Source organism: Bos javanicus, chromosome 2, assembly GCF_032452875.1.
Source record: "Bos javanicus breed banteng chromosome 2, ARS-OSU_banteng_1.0, whole genome shotgun sequence".
In the NCBI taxonomy this organism is placed as follows: Eukaryota; Metazoa; Chordata; class Mammalia; order Artiodactyla; family Bovidae; genus Bos; species Bos javanicus.
In genome coordinates, this window is record NC_083869.1 from 19,525,952 (window position 1) to 19,548,520 (window position 22,569).

General features: G+C 41.0%; 1 protein-coding gene across 7 annotated transcripts in view; it reads right to left on the reverse strand.

Moving 5' to 3' along the window:
- The window catches only part of AGPS (alkylglycerone phosphate synthase), a 134,168-nt gene extending 113,403 nt beyond the window's left edge, over positions 1–20,765 (reverse strand). For 6 of the 7 annotated variants that reach the window (XR_009739801.1, XR_009739797.1, XR_009739807.1 and 3 more), the window contains exon 1: positions 20,482–20,764. Coding sequence is in view for 4 of the 7 variants with exons in the window: in XM_061434399.1 (XP_061290383.1) it covers positions 20,482–20,741 (260 nt within the window). In the remaining 3 variants the exon portion in view is untranslated. Of the gene's footprint in view, positions 1–20,481 lie in introns of all 7 variants that reach the window. The other variant, XM_061434403.1, reaches the window with a different exon arrangement.
- Between the last annotated feature and the right edge of the window lie 1,804 nt (positions 20,766–22,569).

The window sequence follows — 22,569 nt, forward strand, 5'->3', positions numbered from 1 at the left end:
TCAGCTTTAGCATCATTCCTTCCAAAGAACACCCAGGACTGATCTCCTTTAGAATGGACTGTTTGGATCTTCTTGAGAAGACTCTCAGAGTCTTCTCCAACATCACAGTTCAAAAGCATCAATTCTTCAGCGCTCAGCCTTGTTCACAGTCCAACTCTCACATCCATACATGATCACAGGAAAAACCATAGCCTTGACTAGACGGACCTTTGTTGGCAAAGTAATGTCTCTGCTTTTGAATATGCTATCTATGTTAGTCATAACTTTCCTTCCAAGGATTAGCGTCTTTTAATTTCATGGCTGCAATCACCATCTGCAGTGATTTTGGAGCCCCAAAAATAAAGTCTGACACTGTTTCCACTGTTGCCCCATCTATTTCCCATGAGGTGATGGGACCAGATACCATGATCTTAGTTTTCTCAATGTTGAGCTTTAAGGCAACTTTTTCACTCTCCTCTTTCACTTTCATCAAGAGGCTTTTTAGTTCCTCCTCACTTTCTGCCATAAGGGTGGTGTCATCTGCATATCTGAGGTTATTGATATTTCTCCAGGCAATCTTGATTCCAGCTTGTGCTTCTTCCAGCCCAGCGTTTCTCATGATGTACTCTGCGTATAAGTTAAATAAACAGGGTGACAATATACAGCCTTGAGTACTCCTTTTGTACCCTACCATATTCTACCAACTGGAAATTCATTATTGTTTGAATTGAATTGTTTCAATTTGTTTGAATTGTTTCAATTTGTTGAATTCTTTCATTTCCATATTGAAAATGGAAACACAGACTATCAGTCATTCATACCTATGGTAGTATAATTTCCAAGTATTTTGTCCTAGAGGGTCTGGCAACCCACTCCAGTACTCTTGCCTAGAGAATCCCACTGACAGAGGAGTCTGGTGGGGTACAGTCCGTAGGGCCGCAGAGTCAAGACACGATTAAAGCGACTAAGCAGCAGCAGCAGCGCGAACACATACACGCTAACTTGCTATCTGCCATTCTGAAGACCTGGAAAGGCACGATCATTCTACTGTTCACTCTCCATGTATCGGTCTATGTAACTGAGGAAAACAGCCCAAATCTGTATCAGGAAATTGTCTCAGCAAAAGACAAAGAACAAAGATATACTTCCCTTGACTATGTGTGCTCCCTGAACTATACTTCAAATTTGTTTTATCCACTGTCCACTTGTGATCTAATCAATGTGGCAATTTAGGTAATCAATTCCAGAATTTCTCTACAATGAGCTAGGAAAATGTCACTTAACTTTCGTTGCTCTCTCCAGTTTGCTAGAAAATAGAAGAGGAACTTTATCACAAGCTTATTATACTGACCAACCTGTAAGTGACCAAAGGCCATTTATGCTACAGCCTTTCATTTTTGCAAAAACTATAAAACCAAACAAGACAGTATGAATGTCTCTAAAAATCTGTATGTCATTTTACCATGAAAACCAAGCCTCTGAGTTTTCTTTCTTCGCTGTCCTCCAGGGGACAACTCAATACCTTGACAAGACCTTCAAAAGGCCAAGACTGAAGTCCACATCTGCTTGATATACGTGGTATTCTAGCTGTAAAAAGTGTTTTTTTTTTTTTTAAACTTAAAATAGTAACAATAATAAGCAGCAGCCCCTTCTACTTTAAATGACAAGTAGTTGGGATTGTTATCCTTGCTTCTGGCAAACCCACAGAAAAAAATGAACACCACAAAGTTTAGGGGAGAGAAAAGGAAATACTAAAATCTGGACCCAATCACAACCATAGAGGTTCTCAAACTTCTTGGGAGTATAAATATTACCTTAGGTGTTCATTTTAAAATCAGAGTCCTGATGTGGAGAAAAGGGAACCCTCATGCAGTGTTGGTAGGAATATAAATGGTGTGGCCATTATGGAAAACAGTGTGGAAGTTCCTCAAAAAAAATTAAAATAGAATTACCATATGCTCCTAAAATTCTACTCCTAAGTATTTATCCAAAGAAAATAAAAACACTAATTTGAAAAAAGATGTTTCACTGCATTATTGTTTACAATGATGTATGTTCACTGCATTATTATTTATAATAGCCAAAATTGTAGCCAACACCTACAGAGACGTGACTGACATACATATAATGGAATATAATTCAGCCACAAAATAGAATGAAATCTTGCTATCTGCAGCAACATGCACAGACCTAGAGGGTATTATCTTAAGTGAAATAAGTCAGAGAAAGACAAATACTGTATGATTTCACTTATACGTGGGAATCTAAAAGACAAAACAAATAAAGTCACAGCAACAGAGTCATGGGTACAGAGAACAAACAGGTGGTTGTCAGAGGGGAGATGGATGGAGGGATGAGAAACAGGTGAGGGAGATTAAGAGGTACAAACTTCTAGTTACAAAATAAATGAGTCACAGGTATGAAATGTACAGTATGGGGAATATAGCCAGTAATAATACAAATGATTTAAAACCAAGTTGCTCTCACCCAAACTATCAAAATCAGAAGGGACTGGAATTGAAGGAAAGGAGCAAAAAAGAAAAACCTTACACTCACTCCATTATAGGAGAGGATCGACCTGAGGAGAGTTTTGTAACAAAATAGGGCAGCAAGAGGACAAAGTGGGGGCATTCCCTCTGTAGAAGACAGGAGAAGGGAGAACAGGAAACGGAGATTTGGTTACAGGATAGAGGAGGTGGACAGATCTATATCCAAGTTTTATAATGGGTTACGCTGGAAGGGGGAATGAAAGCTATACAGAGACAATATTTACTGATCCAAATTCTGCAAAGTTGATCTCTTATGGAAATTTTCCTAGTTAATACATATTAAAAGGGTTACAAAGCATAAAAATTAAGACAATGATTTATCAGATAATTTGTCTTCAGAATAATAATACCTTTGTTCACATTCCAATATATTCCAAGGCCACATACCAAGTAGAAGCAGCAGTGGGCCATGACTCCTAAGAGCAATGGAAAAAAAGCTGCGAAGTGAGAAGAGCTCAAGGGTCACCAACATGTGCATGACCCTGACCAGCAGCTTCCCATGTAGCATGAGAAACTGCTGATGCTCTCTACTCTTCGGCTTCTTCCTTTCCTCTCTAATGCATCAGTCAGTTCCATCGTTCAGTAGTGTCCTACTCTTTGTGACCCCACGGAATGCAGCACGCCAGGCTTCCCTGTCCATCACCAATTCCCAGAGCTTACTCAAACATATGTCCATCGAGTTGGTGATGCCATCCAATCTTCTCATCCTCTATCGTCCCCTTCTCTTCCTGCCTCAATCTTTCCTACCACCAGGGTCTTTTCCCATAAGTCAGTTCTTCGCATCAGGTGGCCAAAGTATTGGAGTTTCAGCTTCAGAATCAGTCCTTCCAATGAATATTCAGAACTGATTTCCTTTAGGATGGACTGGTTGGATCTCCTTGCAGCCTCCAAGGGACTCTCAAGAGTCTTCTCCAACACCACAGTTCAAAAGCATCAATTCTTTGGCACTCAGCTTTCTTTATGATCCAACTCTCACATCCGTACATGACTACTGGAAAAACCAAAGCTTTGATAGACGGAACTTGGTCAGCAAAGTAATGTCTCTGCTTTTTATATGCTGTCTAGGCTGGCCATTGTTTTTCTTCCAAGGAGCAGTCGTCTTTTAATTTCATGGCTGCCGTCACCATCTGCGGTGATTTTGGAACCCAGCAAAATAAAGTGTCACTGTTTCCACCTTTAATGCATAAAGTGACATTTATTAGAAATCTGTTTTTGCTATTAAAATGCCATGGTCTCCACTGAGGACTTCCTACTGCTTGCTGTGTTTCCACCTTCAGAAACTATTTCAGCACAAGGTCCTATTACTCCTTTCTATACAATTTACTTCAGTAGTAATAGTATCGCCTAATGCTGCTGCTGAGTCACGTCAGCCGTGTCTGACTCCGTGCGACCCCACAGACGGCAGCCCACCAGGCTCCCCCATCCCTGGGATTCTCCAGGCAAGAACACTGGAGTGGGTTGCCATTTCCTTCTCCAATGCATGAAAGTGAAAAGTGAAAGTGAAGTCGCTCAGTCGTGTCCAACTCTTCGGGATCTCATGGACTGCAACCCACCAGGCTCCTCTGTCCATGGGATTCTCCAGGCAAGAGTACTGGAGTGGGTTGCCAGTGCCTTCTCCCACATAATGCTGTAAAGCTAAACTTTCCCAAGTGAAATGAAGTCGTTCAGTCGTGTCCAACCCTTTGCGACCCCATGAACTGTAGCCTCCATCCATGGGATTTTCCAGGCAAGATTACTGGAGTGGGTTGCCATTTCCTTCTCCAGAGGATCTTCCTGACCCAGGGATTGAACCCGGGTCTCCTGTATTGGAGGCAGACACTTTACCATCTGAGCCACAGGGGAAGTCCTAATAATTATCTCATTTCCTTCTCACCTCAATCCAATGATGTAGGCGTTATTATCTCTATTTAAGTCATGAGAAAACAGGCTGAGAGCCAGTAAGTTTTCCAGGGTCACATAAACAGGACACTTCACAATGAGGACTTAAGTCTTGGTCTTCTGACTCCAACACTCCTTAACTATCAAGCTGTGATTTCAACTTCGCAGTATGTTTAAATTTTTCAAAATAATATGTTGGGAGAAAAAGGAAACTGCTGACAGTATAATCCTTAAAGCGTATCTCCTCATATAGAGGGATTTGCCCAAACAGTAAGTACGAGCCAACTGAGTAAGTATGGCCTAAGTGACGAACACTTTCACTTTTTTTCAGACAGTATTTACTGATAACCATAAGCAGTTTAAATTTGCACATCTAAGCTAGTTGCTTCACATCTCTCTCCTCCTCATTACCTCAGAGAACCAGAGTTAAGAAAAGTTTCCTAGGCTTCCTATGGTCATGTTTTGGTTTCTCCTTAGCAATCCAGGACAAAACATATAATTCCTTTTTATCTGAATTTCTAGAAAGTTGCTTTCTTAAACTATAAGATTGAAATCAGCTCAAACATGACAGCAGTCATTCTCCTAGGATTCCAATAATGTCCAATTCTTCATTTTTGGTCAAAGTAAAAGCTCCAGAACTACATGTTACGTTGCGTGATACTTAACAGTATTTTTTTAGAATTACTGTTCATATGAGAAATCATGGGGAAGAGGTAACAAACCCAGTGTGCCCTTTCCTCAATTCTCAAAAACGAAAAGATCCCCAAAACAATAATCCTGAAGCCCAGTGTCAAATACACAAAGGTTTTCCAGAGAATGGTACAAGATGTGGAAGTCAGAAAATATAATGTGAGTAAGAGACCTTGCCTAAAACAAAAGAGATAGGAAAATTAGAAGTCAAGATTTTAAAGGTGCAGACTTTAAACAGTGGTTGGAGGCAGGATGTTCCTCATGACGTGACGTTGGCTACAGCAGTCTCAGTGTGCTCTCCAAACGTGACACGTGTGCACCTCCCCTAGGGTGTCTGCATGCACTGTTCTTCTGCCAGGAATGCTCATCTGACTAGACATGAATACCGCTAAATTCTGTCATCTTCAAATATCTGTTCAAATGCCATGTTCTCCAATAACATCCTATTAAAATCTGAACCCTACCTCCTAACTCTGCTCCACTTTTTTCTTTTTTCCACAGTACTTATCTTCTACAAGACTTCACAGTTTAACTAAACATAATTACCCATTTCACTCATTAAAGTGTAAACTTCATGAGGGCAAAAATTGTTGTCCATTTTGTTGACTGATACAGCCCAAGGACCTAGAACACAAGTGACTGATAAATACTTGCTTAATGTGCAAATATGAGTGTGAGGAAGATTGTGAAGAAAAAACGAGCACAACTTGGTAATATCAGTACAGAATCACGAAAAAAGCTCTAGATTCGAGAGAAAAGATCTGGACTCAGATCTAAGCTTTACTCTTACTAGCTAACAAGTGACTATTTTCTGGCAAGTGTCTACAGTTACTAATCTATAAAATGTGTGATTATGAGGATCAGATGATATAAACATGTACAAAAGCAGCAGAGGGATCATAGAATTATTAATTTGAATAAATTAATTCAAAAGAGAGTTTAATCTTAAAAGAGTGAAAAGAGGGGCATGGCCTCGATGGCAAAGTAGGAAGACCCTGAGCTAATCTTCTCCCAAAGGAATACCAAAATTACAACTATATACAGAGCAACTATCTATGATGCAGAAAAGGTTTCCTGTAACTTTGGATATGAAGAAGGAACCATAAGACAGGTAAGTGGGGCAGAGACATTTTATACTCAAGACCCACAAGCCCAGACAGGCAATCCATGATCAGAAGGATAATGGAATCCACGGAGAGGTCCTCCTCAAGGCCTGAGGGGTTTGGGGCCCACATTGGACTTCCCAGCCTGGGGCCCTGCGCTGGGAAAACGAGCCCCCAGGATGGCTGGCTTGGAAAGCCAGTGGGACTTGCACACAGGACAGCTGGAGGGCGATAGGAACAGAGACTCCACTCTCGAGGGGCGCATGCAAAGTCTCACACACTCTTAGTCCCAGCACACAGGCAGAAATTTGAAAGCAGACTTGGGTTAGACCTGCTTGCTAATCTTGGCAAAGCTTCCTGGGAGAGGTAGGAGACAACTGGGACTTGCCCTGGGAACAGACACTGGTGCAATATTTTGATAGCTCATTCTACCACGAAAACAACAGCACTGCAAAGTGCCATTCTGGATTCCTCCCTCTAGCATACTGGCACTTGGGGCTAGTACAACCAGTGGACAGGCACCAGCCCAAGGACTTCTGAGGCCAATACACAGCGGGCTGCACAGGAATGAGGCAGAAAAAGGAAACAGAGAATATATTCAAACAAAGTAACAAGTTGAAATCCCAGAAGAACTAAACAAAGTGGAGATAAGCAATCTACTCAATAAGGTTCAAGGTAATGATCATATAAATGCTCAACAAACTTAGAAGAATGAACACAGTGAAAAGTTTAACAAAGAGAAAACAAAGAACCAGAAATAAAAACATACAATAACTAAAATTTTAAAGTACACTAGAATCAATACAGAGGAACAGATCAACAAACTACAAGACAGAGCAGTGGAAATCACCTAAGCTGAACAGAAAGAAGAAAAAAGCATAAAAAAAAAAAAAAAAAGAGTGCAGTTTATTTAAGAGATCTCTAGAACAATATCAGGTGTACTGCTGCTGCTGCTGCTAAGTTGCTTCAGTTGTGTCCGACTCTGTGCGACCCCATAGACGGCAGTCCACCAGGCTCCGCCGTCCCTGGGATTCTCTAGGCAAGATCACTGGAGTGGGTTGCCATTTCCTTCTCCAATGCATGAAACTGAAAAGTGAAAGTGAAGTCGCTCAGTCGTATCCGACCCTCAGCGACCCCATGGACTGCAGCCCACCAGGCTCCTCCGTCCATGGGGTTTTCCAGGCAAGAGTACTGGAGTGGGGTGCCATCGCCTTCTCCGATCAAGTGTACTAACATCGCATTATAGCTGTCTCTGAAGACAGAAAGGGGCACAGAATATATTCAAAACTTCCCTAACCTGGGACAGGAAACAAATATTCAGGTTTAGGAAGCACAGACAGTCCCAAATATGACCAAACCAAAAAGGACTATGCCAAGACCCACTGTAATTAAAATGGCAAAAATTAAAACTAAAGAAGAGAGAATATTAAAAAAAAAACAGCAAGGGGAAAGCAATAAGTTATGGACAGAGGAACTCCCATAAAGCTATCAGTATCTACTTTTCAGTAGAAACTCTACAGGCCAGAAGGCAATGGTATGATACATATTTAAAGTGATAAAAGGAGAAAACCTAGACCAAGAATACTCTCCCTGAAAAACCTTTCATTCAGATTTGAAAGAGAGACTAATAATTTTACAAACAAGCAAAAAGGTACGAGTTTAGCACCATGATACCAGCTTTGTAAGAAATGTTAAAGGAACTTCTCTAAGCAGAAAATTAAAGGCCACAACTAGAAACACGAAAAGCACTGGGCCTTCTCTGGCAGTCCAGCAGTTAAGATTCTGTGTTTCCACTGCAAGGTGATGGGCTCAACTCCTGGTTGGGGAACTAAGATCCTTCATGCCATGTGGCATGGCCAGGAAAAAAAAAAAAAAGCAAAGTATTCAATGCAAAAGGAAAAACCTCGTTGGTAAAGGCAATTATACAGTAAAGATAGTAGATCAACCACTTATAAAGCTAACCAAAAGGTTAAAAGACAAAAGTAGCAAAAATCATCTGTATCTACATTACAGTGTGTATCCACAAAAAGAATAACATATGATGTCAAAATTAAAAATGGGGGAGGCGGTAAAATCGCAGAACTGTTAAAATACATTTGAAATTCAGAGACCAACAACTTAAAATCACCAAGTATAAATGATTGCTATATATGTGTCTCATGGGGGATTTCCCTGGTGGTCCAGTGATTAAGAATCTACCTTCTAATAAGAGGGCGTAGGTTCCATCTCCCGTTGGGGAACTAAGATTCCACATGCCACAGGGTAACTAAGCCATGCACCACAATCAGAGAAACCCACGTCAGCTGCTGACCATGTACACTTCAGCGCCCACGTGCCACAACTACTGAGGCCGTGTGCCCTAAGTAGAGAGGCTGAATGCTCCAACTAGAAAAGCCTGTGTGCAGCAACCAAGGAAGCCTGCACACCACAATGAGGAGCCCATGCTGCAACAAAGACCCAGTATAACCAAACACAAACAAATAAATCTCACAGGAACCTCAAACCAAAAATTTGTAATAGATACACACACAAAAGAGAAAGGAATCTGAAGTAACACTAAAGACAATCATCAAATCACAAGAGAGGAGAGCAAAAAGAAGAAAGGAAAAACAAACTACCAAAAACACCCCCAAAACAATGAACAAAATGGTAGTAAGTACATTGCTGTTGTTGTTAGTCACTAAGTTGTCTTTGACTCCTTTGTGACATCCTTGACTGTAGCCACCAGACTCCTCTGTCCATGGGATTCTCCAGGCAAGAATACTGGAGTGGACTGCGTGTCCTTTTCCAGCGGGTCTTCCTGTAGCATTATTTACAAAACCCGAGATACGGAAGTGTCTATCAATAGGTGAAGAGGTGATAAAATATATGAGGACTTCCCTGGTGGTCCAGTGGTTAAGAAGCCACCTTGTGATGCAGGGGATGTGGGTGGGTTCAATCTCTGGTTGGGGAACTAAGATCCCATACGCCCCTGAGCAACTGAGACCACGCCCTGCATCTACTGAGCCTGAGCACTCCAGGGTCCAAGAGCCACAACCACTGGGCCTGCGCAACACAAACAGGGAGTCCATACGCACAACAGAGATCCAGTGTGCTGAAACCAAGAAGCAATACAACAAATAAGGAAATAAAATACGTATTTTTCTTAAAAAAAAAAAAAAGAAAAGAAAAGAAAGAAGAAGAAAGGAAAATATATGGCATACACGCAATGGAATATTACTGGTCAACTTGGCCATTAAAAACAGAATGAAGTCTTGCTGCTTGTGACAACACGGATGGGCCTAGAGGGAACTATGCTATGTGAAATAAGTCAGACTGAGAAAGACAAATACTGTATGATTTCACTTATATGTGGGATCTAAAAACAAAACAAATGAACAAACATAAAATAGAAAAAATGAGACTCATTCATACAGAGAACAAACTGGCAATGGCTACCAAGGGGAAGGGGGTTGGGGAGATTAAGTGAAATACGTGAGGGAGATTAAGAAGTACAAACTTCCAGTTATAAAAAAGATAAGTCAGAGATGTAATGTACAGTTAAGGATTATAAGTCAATAATATTGTAACAACTTTCCATGGTAACAGAGGGCTTCCCTGGTGGCTCAGTAGTAAAGAATCCACCTGCCTATGCAGGAGATGGTAGTTTGATCCTTGGGTCAGGAAGATCCCCTGGAGAAGGAAATGACAACCCACACCAGTATTCTTGCCTGGGAAATCTCACGGACAGAGGAGCCTGGCAGGCTACAGTCCATGGGGTCACCAAGAATCGGACATGACTTAGTGGCTAACCAACAACAACGGTAACAAGTAAGTAGACTTAGCGTGGTGGAACATTTTGTAATATATAAAAATATCAAATCACTATGTTGTATACCTGAAGCTAATATAACATTGTTAAATCAATCATCCTTCAATTTTTAAAAGTTGAGGGGTGGGGGGGAGGGGAATGGGAAGAAGTTCAAAAGTAAGGCTAACACTTAGAGAAATAAGAGAACTCAGAACAGTAACTTCACCTGGAAACAAGAAAGGACAGGTAATGAGTTAAGTTTCAAAATACAGTTGTGCCAATGTATCACTAGCTATATGTGCCTATTTAAATTTAAATTAATTAAAAGTATACAAAATTTAAAACTTGGCTCCTCAGTCACGTTAGCTGCATATCAAGTGCTTAATGGCCACATGTGCTTAGTGGCTACCATATTGAACAGTGCAGACCACAGAACATCTACATCATCACAGAAAGCTCTAGTGGAGAGTAATTTACAAAATTTCAGTTGACAACAGAATAGAATTCAAGTGGGTGTCATTTTAATATCCCTGATGCTGGATTTAATATCCTTGATGCTATAAAGTTCAAACATCTTTAGAAGAAATTCAAAATTCAACTGCATAATCAATCGGAGTGGGAGTTGCAAACTGTGAATATAAAAATCAAATAATTTGTATTACTTGGTTACAAGATCCTGAGATAGATGAATACTCCCCACTTGATGCCATGAGGTGACTGGCATGGCAACTATAATAGTTTGGAGAGTCCCAGTAAAGTTACTAACAAGAACCTGGTCAGCATCCTGGCCCAAATATCTGGTTAGTAACTTGAGATAGGCTGGCAAGGCCAAATATTATATACAATACAGTATGTTTCTTAGCATGAAGATGATCTCACTCAAGAAGCAACACTCCCTTGTCAAAAGTCACTGCAGGTACCTAGAACTCTAACAGCTTTCCTTAATGAATAAGCATACTTCAACTACAGAAAGACCTAGAATTAATATACAGATGCTTAACAGAATCAAAGTCAGATATTAATAATTTTAAGAAAGCTAAATAAAAACCGATCTTTTACATATTTACAAAATTTAACAGCATCTGGCCTCTAAGAATAACTGACTTGTAACAAATTTAAAATGTGTAACTGAGTCACAGACTTAGACTTATAGTTTTAGGTAGAAATCTTTTAAGTTCATAATTACATTTATTTGAACACTGCAAATATTTAAGGTCACTGTGTTTACAAATTCAATTTAATATGTTTGTAAGAATGATTTAGTACCTAGGATTATTTTGTTTATTACCACGGACAATTGATGTACTTAAGAAAATTGAATATATTAATACTATTTTAATTACTTCAGCCTATTTTTATATAGTAACAGCAATAAAATCACTAGTTGACTTGTACTTCATATTGTAAATAAATAAATAACCACTCAAACCTAAAGTAGCAGGCACTTAAATGTATCAGTTCAGTTCAGTCCAGTCACTCAGTCGTGTCCGATCCTTTGCGACCCCGTGAATCATAGCATGCCAGGCCTCCCTGTCCATCACCAACTCCCGGAGTTTAATCAGACTCATGTCCATCAAGTCAGTGATGCCATCCAGCCATCTCATCCTCTGTCGTCCCCTTCTCCTCCTGCCCCCAATCCCTCCCAGCATCACAGTCTTTTCCAAAGAGTCAACTCTTTGCATGAGGTGGCCAAAGTATTGGAGTTTCAGCTTTAGTATCAGTCCTTCCAAAGAACACCCGGGACTGATCTCCTTTAGAATGGACTGTTTGGATCTCTTTGCAGTCCAAGGGACTCTCAGAGTCTTCTCCAACACCACAGTTCAAAAGCATCAATTCTTCAGCGCTCAGCTTTCTTCACAGTCCAACTCTCACATCCATACATGACCACTGGAAAAACCATAGCCTTGACTAGAGGGACCTTTGTTGCCAAATAATGTCTCTGCTTTTGAATGTGCTATCTAGGTTGGTCATAACTTTCCTTCCAAGGAGTAAGCGTCTTTTAATTTCATGGCTGCAGTCACCATCTGCAGTGATTTTGGAGCCCCAAAAGATAAAGTCTGACACTGTTTCCACTGTTTCCCCATCTATTTCCCATGAAGCGATGGGACCAGATGCCATGATCTTCATTTTCTGAATGTTGAGCTTTAAGCCAACTTTTTCACTGTCCACTTTCACTTTCATCAAGAGGCCTTTTAGTTTCTCCTCACTTTCTGCCATAAAGATGGTGTCATCTGCATATCTGAGGTTATTGATATTTCTCCCAGCAATCTTGATTTCAGCTTGTGCTTCTTCCAGTCCAGCGTTTCTCATGATGTACTCTGCATAGAAGTTAAATAAGCCGGGTGACAATATACATCCTTGACATACTCCTTTTCCTATTTGGAACCAGTCTGTTGTTCCATGTCCAGTTCTAACTGTTGCTTCCTGACCTACATACAGGTTTCTCAAGAGGCAGGTCAGGTGGTCTGGTATTCCCATCTCTTTCAGGATTTTCCACAGTTTATTGTGATCCACACAGTCCAAGGCTTTGGCATAGTCAATAAACCAGAAATAGATGTTTTTTTTCTGGAACTCTCTTGCTTTTTCCATGATCCAGCGGATGTTGGCAATTTGATCTCTGGTTCCTCTGCCTTTTCTAAAACCAGCTTGAACACTTGGAAGCTCACAGTTCATGTATTGCTGAAGCCTGGCTTGGAGAATTTTGAGCATTACTTTACTAGTGTGTGAGATGAGTGCAATTGTTCGGTAGTTTGAGCATTCTTTGGCATTGCCTTTCTTTGGGATTGGAATGAAAACTGACCTTTTCCAGTCCTGTAGCCACTGCTGAGTTTTCCAAATGTACTGGCATATTGAGTGCAGCACTTTCACAGCATCATCTTTCAGGATTTGAAATAGCTCAACTGGAATTCTATCACCTCCACTAGCTTTGTTCGTAGTGATGCTTTCTAAGGCCCACTTGACTTCACATTCCAGGATGTCTGGCTCCAGGTGAGTGATCACATCATTGTGGTTATCTTGGTCGTGAAGATCTTTTTTGTACAGTTCTTCTGTGTATTCTTGCCACCTCTTCTTAGTATCTTCTACTTCTGTTAGGTCCATACCGTTTCTGTCCTTTATCGAACCCATCTTTGCATGAAATGTTCCCTTCGTATATCTAATTTTCTTTAAGATATATCTAGTCTTTCCCATTCTGTTGTTTTCCTCTATTTCTTTGCATTGATCACTGAAGAAGGCTTTCTTATCTCTTCTTGCTATTCTTTGGAACTCTGCATTCAGATGCTTATACCTTTCCTTTTCTCCTTTGCTTTTCAGTTCTCTTCTTTTCACAGCTATTTGTAAGGCCTCCCCAGACAGCCATTTTGCTTTTTTGCATTTCTTTTCCATGGGGATGGTCTTGATCCCTGTCTCCTGTACAATGCCACGAACCTCATTCCATAGTTCATCAGGCACTCTATCTATCAGATCTAGGCCCTTAAATCTATTTCTCACTTCCACTGTATAATCATAAGGGATTTGATTTAGGTCATACCTGAATGGTCTAGTGGTTTTCCCTACTTCCTTCAATTTAAGTCTGAATTTGGCAATAAGGAGCTCATGATCTGAGCCACAGTCAGCTCCAGAGCAAATAACCTATGGCATGTATCCACTCAGTGAAATACTATTCAGTAATGAAGATGAACAAAATACAACCAGAAGCATCAACATGTGTGAATATATTGAACATAATATTGAAAGGAAAAAGCCAAACACAAAGGAGTACATATGTGATTCCATTATATTATTAATACTTCATTAATATTAAGTCCAAAACAAGCAAATCCAAGCCACTGTGTTAAAAGTCAAGGTAGCAGTTATCCTGGAGGGGAGGCAGCACTGGAAATGAACATGAAGAGGGCTTCTGGGGTACTGGTAATATTGTTTCTTAATCTAAATACTAGTAAGATAGATGTGTTCACTTTGTAAAAAGTAAGCTATAAACTAAGATTCTTGCATTTACTTTTAGAATAAATTTGTAATAATTCAATAAAGTTTAACAAAAGTAATAAGTATATATACAAATATTTATAACTATCCAGATAAGTTTATACCACCCCAAAATTATCTCAGGACCATCAGTGCTACGTGCACTATATTGGAGACACACCAACATATCAAAGAAAGAAAAGCGGAAGGAAGACCACATTCTGGGAACAGCAATAATTCCGGTATGCAGCTAGAATACACAGTAGGTATCAGGAAATGAAAGATAGCCTGGAAAGGCTTATTTAGACAGATCCTGCTGGCGGACCCAAACTGCCCTACCAAGGACACTATGACATATTCAAGAGGCAGTGGGGATAACACAAGCAAATGATGCAGGTGGAAGACTTTTATTTACCAAAAAGTTTTCAGCCCTTTCCCTCAATTTCTCCAAAAACATTCCAGCAAAATCTCCATTCTCCAGCCTCCAGCTTCCAGTGTGGAGGAACTTCAGAAAGGTAACAATCCTGTCCTCTCCCTAGCCCTCATATAATCACTCTTTCTCATGGGAAGAATGACTTTCGCGATTAGTTGCTTCTGAGAGGAGGCACGAAGAACCTGGGGTCAGCCCTTTTCCTGCCTCTCCAATATATCCACTATGGAGAGGTTATATTCGAGTCTTTCAGTGCCCTGTACGAGGCTTACCAGTGGTCCAGCGTGACCTGTGACTGAGCACAACTAATGCAGGGCAAATATTAGGCAGCCCTGACCTAAGCCATATACTCCAACCAGCTTTATTGATAATAAAGCTGACAGTTTTACTCCATCTGTCTATATTCTGAATCTTACTTCTCAATTCATTCTGAACTCAGATGTGGGACAGAGGTATAACTAAATATTACTGCAAAGCTCAACAAATAAAGAGAGTAAACTCTACTCAGAATCGTTTGATTTGGTTTGGATTTGAAACTAACATACCAATCTGATAAAGATTAGTTTATTATTAATATCTTATTTCAAGAGTAAGAAAATAAAACCAAAAGGAGTTCTTAGCATTTGCTTTTAAAGCATTCCATGAAGTATCTCATCTGACTACAACAGAACTTCATTTTTCTGCAGCCTAAAAGAAGATCACTTAATTTACTACTAGATATGTTTATTAAGTGACTGGAAGTGATAGCTCTATAGTAGAAACTTCCTGACATAAGAGGAAGTCTACATACAGAAGATGGGGTCTATCTCAAAATAATACTTCCAATCTAAGAGAAGTATCATACCAAATAACCATGGAGGTTAAGTATTCAGGGTTTCTTACTCACTTATAGTGGAGAAGGAAATGGCAACCCACTCCAGTATCCTTGCCTGGAGAATCCCATGGACAGAAGAGGCTGGAGGGCTACAGTCCATGGGGTCGCAAAGAGTCAGACACGAATGAGTGACTAACACACATACACACCCAGTCACTTATAATCCAAAGATAGTTAATTTACGCCCAGGCAGTAAATCCCCCATTACTTCTCTTCTCCTTTCTCCTCCGATCTAGGGTCACCCACAGTCCTCCTTTCCCTTTTATCCCCGACACCATCTTCTTTCACAGGTCAAACAACAAAATTCACTTGCAAAAGGAAACAGGTTGGTCTATGTTTTTAAACATTTTCTTAAATTATGAATTTCATTTTGACAGGATCCAAATGAAATCTATATTTTATAATATATAAAAATATATAAAACATATTTTATAATATAAGTACAATATAAACTAATGCTGTCTTAATTATGACACTGTATACGATCATGATCTATTCAATCACAAAAGATTTGAAATTTAGATGACAAAATAACCTGATGATTACCAAGTAGGTAGCTTCCCCCTAGAGAACACTGTCAAGTGCAGTAATACTGCATAGGTGAGAAATGCAGCCTGTGGGGTAAGACAGATCAGAGTTGAATTGCTGTCTCTTTTATTTTGTAGTTGTGTGACTTTAGACAAGTCAACTACCCTAAGTCTCTCCTTCTTCATTTGTAACATACATATAGTATCACCTCCTTTTCAGAGCTATTGTGAAAATTAAATGAGATAATGTACACGCCTCAGCAGGATACCTTAAGCAAATTAAAGCAAATTAAAAGTTCTATTACTACTATTACTAGAATTCCTAGTTAGGAACTCAAAGTAGGCTAAGTATTTCATTCAGCATAATTACTAAAATAAGCTCTAAGCTTGTCAAATGACAGTAAATTGTAAGTCAGGTCACTTGTGCAAATAACCTTGTTGCAGAAATTCATCAGCTCTTACAGGCTTCAAGATGCCCTTCTGGGAAATATTTACAAGAAGTTAACTCAAATTTTTCCTTCTGGAAAATATCTACCAAGGTTCTTGTAGATGTTAAATAATACACTATTTTTTAAAGAATGGTGTATATAAATGACACTATGAGCAAGTAAATTACATAATTAACAGCTTTCTTAATCAGATATTCTTTTGATCTGAACTATAAGAGTTTACAACTGCTATAAAAATTACCACAGAACAGTTTTGACTAATGCAAACCGCAAGAGGTTGTAGTCAAAATTACAACTGGGGAAGTGGTTACTGGTAATGGAGGGACACATGTGAACAAGGGTTCTTTTCCTTCTTTTTCATAACACTATAATAACTAAAAAAATTGAAAAAAATTCAAAACCAAGGCATAAAAATGTCACATATTTGGCTGACATTTACTATGATTTTTAGGAATCTAAAACTGCATTCAGAACCAAGAGCAGAAAGAAATTGTTCATGGAGTAATAAGGCACTTACAGGAAAATAGAAGTCCAAAAGTAAACCATCATCCTCAAAACTCTACTCCACAACTTCAAATAAAGAAAATATATGTTCTTGGATAGAAGTAATTAAAATCTACTCATAAGAGATCATGTGACAAGTGTAACAGGTTTTAAATATCAACTAATGCACCAACTTTCAAAATGCAAACCCATCCGCTTCTCTGTTCTCATTGCCATCATCTTGAATTAATCCTTCAGTATTTCTCCCGTATTCTGCTTTAACAGTCTCCCTGAATGGATCTTCCCACACCCATCCTCATCCTTCTCCAATCCATTCTTAACCTTGCAGCTGCAGTGATTGCTCTCCAACCCAAATCCAATCTGATCACATCCCTTCTCAGCTTAATTCCTTTAAGGGCTCTCCATCACCACGCCTCCTACGCTGCATTGTTTTTCATTATATGTCACACGATGATCTGACATACTGTATTACTTGTCTGTTACACTATCTCCATTCCAAACAGAATGTAAGTCTACAAGGGTAGAGTTTTTGTTCACTGTTATATGCTGCATAGTAAGCACTCAAACACTCACACATACATGAGTGAAAGAACGAAAGGACTGATGACCTACAGGCCAAGGGCCTCCATGACCTGCTCACGCCCTCCTCTTTTAACTTACTCCCACCTCTACCAATACTGAATTGTCTAATTACCTAAATACAAGGTGCACTTTCCCGCCCTCCTGCTTTGCCATATGCCATGACTTCTGTCTGGAATACCAACACTCCTCACCACCAAATCAACCTGCCACACTGCCATCCATATTTTAAAACCGTCTTCAGAAAGCTTCTTCTGAGGCCCTAGACAGAATATATCACTCTTTCTTTACTCTGTGCTACATCTGTATCTACACTGGCTCTACTCAAAATGTGCTGGAATGTACACCTCCCTTGCTAGATTGAATTTTTTGAGGCCAAGGACTATTATCTCTTTACTTCCAGTACCTAAGACAACATCTATCATAAAGCAACTACTCTATAAATGTTAAGTAAATTGATATATACATGACTACCCTGTAAGAGGAATGAAAGCATGAAGTTTCAAGAAGTTACTCCTGCAATTCCAAGATGATAACCAGCCATGAAATAAAAGAATTTCAACCAATGACATCATCCTAGGTAATAAAAGAAAGGGAGTTATACAAATAACATACATGACCAAATCCTTCCAAAATAACAATATACAGTCACATTCACACTTCACTAGAAATACACACTGGCTCCTTCCTTCTCCATCACTTGCTTCCCTTTTGGCTCTGCTCTGGTGCTGGTAGACTGAGATCCAGCTAAGCAGTAGAAAGTAGAAGGGACACCTGGGTCCCATGAAAAACACATTGAGCAGATCACTCTTGTGAAGGTGCTTTTGATACTTCATGTGATATAAGTTTTGTGTTCCCTCATCCTATTATTCAAACTTTAACATAGTTGTACAGGATTAGATTTTACCACATCTAATCCTGAAGGAAACACCAGGGTCGTTAATGGCATAGATTACATGCAGCTGGGCCTTCAGTCCATGGAGCAGCTACAGAAGGCCTCCCAGACCAGTCACCCTCAGCTGCGGGAAGCCTCATCTGTTACCCCATTGTGCCTTCCAAACATTACTATTTTTCTCTGAATGCCATAAAGGCCCCAAGTCCAACTTTAAGGAACACTTGTCCTCTCTACTTAGTTCAAGAGTATGAACCTGCATATAAATGTACAATCACACACATGCACACAAAAGAATGGACATAAATGTACATTAAACCATTAGAAAACTTTAAAGTTTTAAATCCAATCACAGCTAATATAACTTCAAATGAAGCCAGAGGCCAGAATGTGAATGTGACCCTTGATTCCTTCCTCCCCTACCATTCAGTAATCAAGTTATGGAAAATCTGCCTCCTAATACTTTTTCAAATAGATTGCCCACTCCCAGCATTTTGCCCGAGTTCAGAATCACAGCATTTCTCATTGGGATATTAGTCTTCTAAATAAATGGTTTATTCTTTTAAATCTCTTGGGCTCAATCAAAACTGCATCTCCCATTTGTTGAAGGGTTATGAAATCAGCACTGTACTAAGCACTTGATCACTTTACATTATTCAATTCTCACAGCAACAATGCAAAGCAGGACTTACTGTCCTCATTTTCACAGATGAGGGGTCTAAAGCTCTGAGAGAGGCTAAGTAACTTGCCCAAGGTCATGCAGCTGGAATTGTGGAGTGGAAATTCAAACTCAAATCTATGTTCCCCAAAACCATATGCTCAACTGCTTAAACCTTCAACTCAATCCCCAGTGTGACCTTTCTAAAGGTAAATGTAATCATATTTTACTGTACATAAAATCTTGTAAACAAGACCAGCCTATCCGCTCCTCATCCCAAGCTATTCTCACCTCTTCCTGCAACACTTAACTCTTAGCAGGTCAACCTCTCACTGCTTTACCTATGAACACAGCTTTTTCACTAAGAATGCTTTTCTCCATTGGCAGGCTACTCCCAGAACAACCTTCGAGATTTACTCAGGCAATCGCTACCCTGGAAAGCCTTCGCCCTAATAAATAAATACCCAAAACTGGGTTAAGTGACTGTTTGTTATGGTTATCAGCTAACTTTCTTATCATACTGTATTATAACTTTATCTTCTTAGGTTATCAGTTCCTTACCAGTAAATACTGCATTTTTAAATCTCTACATTCTTAGTACAGTGAGTATGTAGTAGGACTCACGAATATTGAATTAATGAATGAATTCATCAGAAACAGTACAGTTTAAGAATTTGGCCCTAAAGTCAACTTGGCCAGATTTCGAAAACTAACCTGCCACAGTGAACCTGCCAAGCCTAGAGCAGGCTTCTAAATCTTGTTTACTTCTTCATCTATAAAATGAAAGCTAACTGCACCTACCTCACAGTTTGGAGAGGAGTAAAAGAAATTAGATTTAGCACAATCTCTGACATTGAAAGTACACATTAAACATTAACAACTTTTTTTTCACTTTCAAAGTTTATCCGTGCTGACAAAGCCACATCTCAAATAACAGCTTTTCCTAGTGGCTTGCATCAGAGCTTATCAGATCTCTAAAAAGTCTTCAGATATCTTACAAACAACCTCACCCACAAACAAGGATCTTTCAGCTTTTGGTTACACCAGAGCTCAGTAGCTACCACCACACCCTAAGTCACTAGCAGTGTCTTCTACTTATTGCTTCTTCCCATCCCTCGATTTCCTCCTCTCTCAAACAATGCATGCCCCTAAGCAGAAATCCACCGTAGAAACCAGCAGCTGCACCTTCTTCCAGGAACCGCCACCTCACACCCAAGCTAGAGCGAATTTGAAGAGATCCATCATTTGGTACAAACTTAATTTCCTTGGAGGATCATAATTAAACCCCTTCTATATATTCGAAGACGCTGGCTTCCTAAATATTAATTCAAGACAGACAATGAATTTCTGGCATTATGAATCCATGAAAAAAGGTCCCCTGAAAGCCTTCCCCAATATGAGTTCTTCAGGTTTATTACTCTCAAACAGTGACCAAAACCCATTTCATCCTGCTTGTCATCTACGCTCTCTTCAAAGAGATGGTCCGCACTTTCAGGGACCGGAATGCCTCCCCCCCCTCCCGTGTCACCTCCTTTCCCACCTCGCCCGTGCCCTTCCGCAGCACAAGCCCGGCCTGGTCCCTCACCAGCGTTTGGCTCAACAGAGACGTCACTCACCGCTTCTTGGGGATGGTGCCCGACTCTTGCGCGGCGGGAGTGGCAGTGGGCGCCGCCGTGCCGGTCGCCGCGGTTCTCCGCGCTTTGCAATCGTTGGTACTCAGAGCTTCCTGCGGCCGGCCCAGCAGATGGCCTGAAAGAACTCGCAGCCTCCGCCCGGCGCGGTCCCGCTCCGGATCCCGGTCCCGGTCCCGGTCCGTTGTGGACCGGGAGCCCACGCCCGCGGCCGTCCCGCCCGCCGCAGCCGCCGCCTCCGCCATGGCTTCCGCCTTGTGCCACCGCCCGGGGCCGCTGGGCGCGGGTGAAAGGTCACTCAGAGCGGCGCCCGGCGCGACCATTCGCTGCGGCGCATCCCGGCAGCCACCGCGGCGACTGGGCGGCGGGTGCCATGCGCCTGGAGCTACTTATCCTCAGCTCCCGCCCACCGCGGCCGCCCGCCTCCACAGTCACACCCCAGGCCGCTGACACCTGTCAAGCAGGTGAGTTCGAGCAGTCCCGGGATTGGCCCGGCCTGAGTCAGGCAAGATTTGGAGCCAAACCGCAAACGCTCCCCGAGGTGACCTAGTACGCTGGGTGGTCTTCTCCGGAGTAGCTCTCAGGACCAGACTCCTCGGACCATCTGGGGACCTGACGAGCTAACCAATGCCATCATTTCCTGGGCCCACCTCTTCTCTCCCTCGCTGCGGCGGTCACTAAAAGTAACTCAGAACTGATTGGTTGCCTATAACCATCAAAGCAAATTCCTATCATTTTCTCGTCACCTACTTCGAGCCTGGCACTGTGCTCAGTGCTAGATCTCAAGTAAGTAAGCTTTGAAAAAACTGAAATGAGAAAACAGACTCGGAGACTCTTAAGTTGCCCAAAGGCATGCATCTAGTAATCACTAATGCTGAGTTGCAACCTAGGTTCTCTTTTTGTGGTTACTGGGTATTGCGCCCTTCTTTGCATTTTCCTAGTAGTGCCAAAGATTTCTGTTGCTAGAGATAAAATTGTTATTGTTTGGTCGCTAACTCCTGTCCAACTCTTTTGCAGCTCCATGGACTGTAGCCCTCAAGGCTCCGCTGTCCATGGGATTTCCCAGGCAAAAATACTTAGTGAATTGCCATTTCCTTCTCCAGAGGATCTTCCTGACCCAAGGATCAACCTGCGTCTCCAGGCGGATTCTTTACCGCTAAGCCACCTGGGAAACCCAAAGATAAAATTACCCAACAACTGTTCTGAAGACGTCTCGGTCATCTACATTTTGACTTCATTTCTGGAGAGCGGCACTTAGAGAAATGGGAGGTGCGTCAGTAGGACTGTGCTCCACAATCGTTTTCAGCCAGTTAATCAGATAGACTTTTATCAGCCACCTTGCAGACCTCTACCATCAGAAGTTCCTTTTCGCATAAGGTGCGATTTAAAAGTAAGTCTTGGGAATGGTAAGAGAAGGCGTTGCCATAAGCTTTCCGAGTCCATTGAGTTCACCTCCTTTTTGAGTAGCCACCTGCTTGCTAACACAGTCTTCTGCAAAAGAGTTAAGATATTCCAGAAGTTATTTGAGCAATACAAAAGAACCATTTAATAATTTGGAGAAAATTCAGGTAAACAGTGAAGAGGACTTGATTTGTATTCCTGACCACCGAATCTGAAAGAGAGTTCAGCAGTAAGCATCCAGTCTAGCTACAGAATCACGGAGCCCCACTCCTGTTTAGCTGCTGCTTCTAACCACTGTCTCTTTGAGATAGACTAGGAGTGGGAAAAGGGAGCAGCAGGAGTAAATTGCTGTGAATGCTCTAAGGAAAAAGACTGCTTAAATTTGAGAATTCAGCAACTCTAGTCTTTGAGCTTCTCACACCCTTCTAGATGTTTCTAGAACAGTACTGAAACACCAAGCAGCATGTTTGCTTGCAATCACGTAGAAGTCTTGGTGAAGTCGCTCAGTCATGTCCGACTCTTTGCGACCCCATAGACAGTAGCTCGCCAGGCTCCTCCGTCCATGGGATTTTCCAGGCACGAGTACTGGAGTGGGTTGCCATTTCCTTCTCCAAAAGTCTTTGATTTCTTGCCAGAATGCTGTATAAGCAACAACTGCCTCAGAATCTTTGG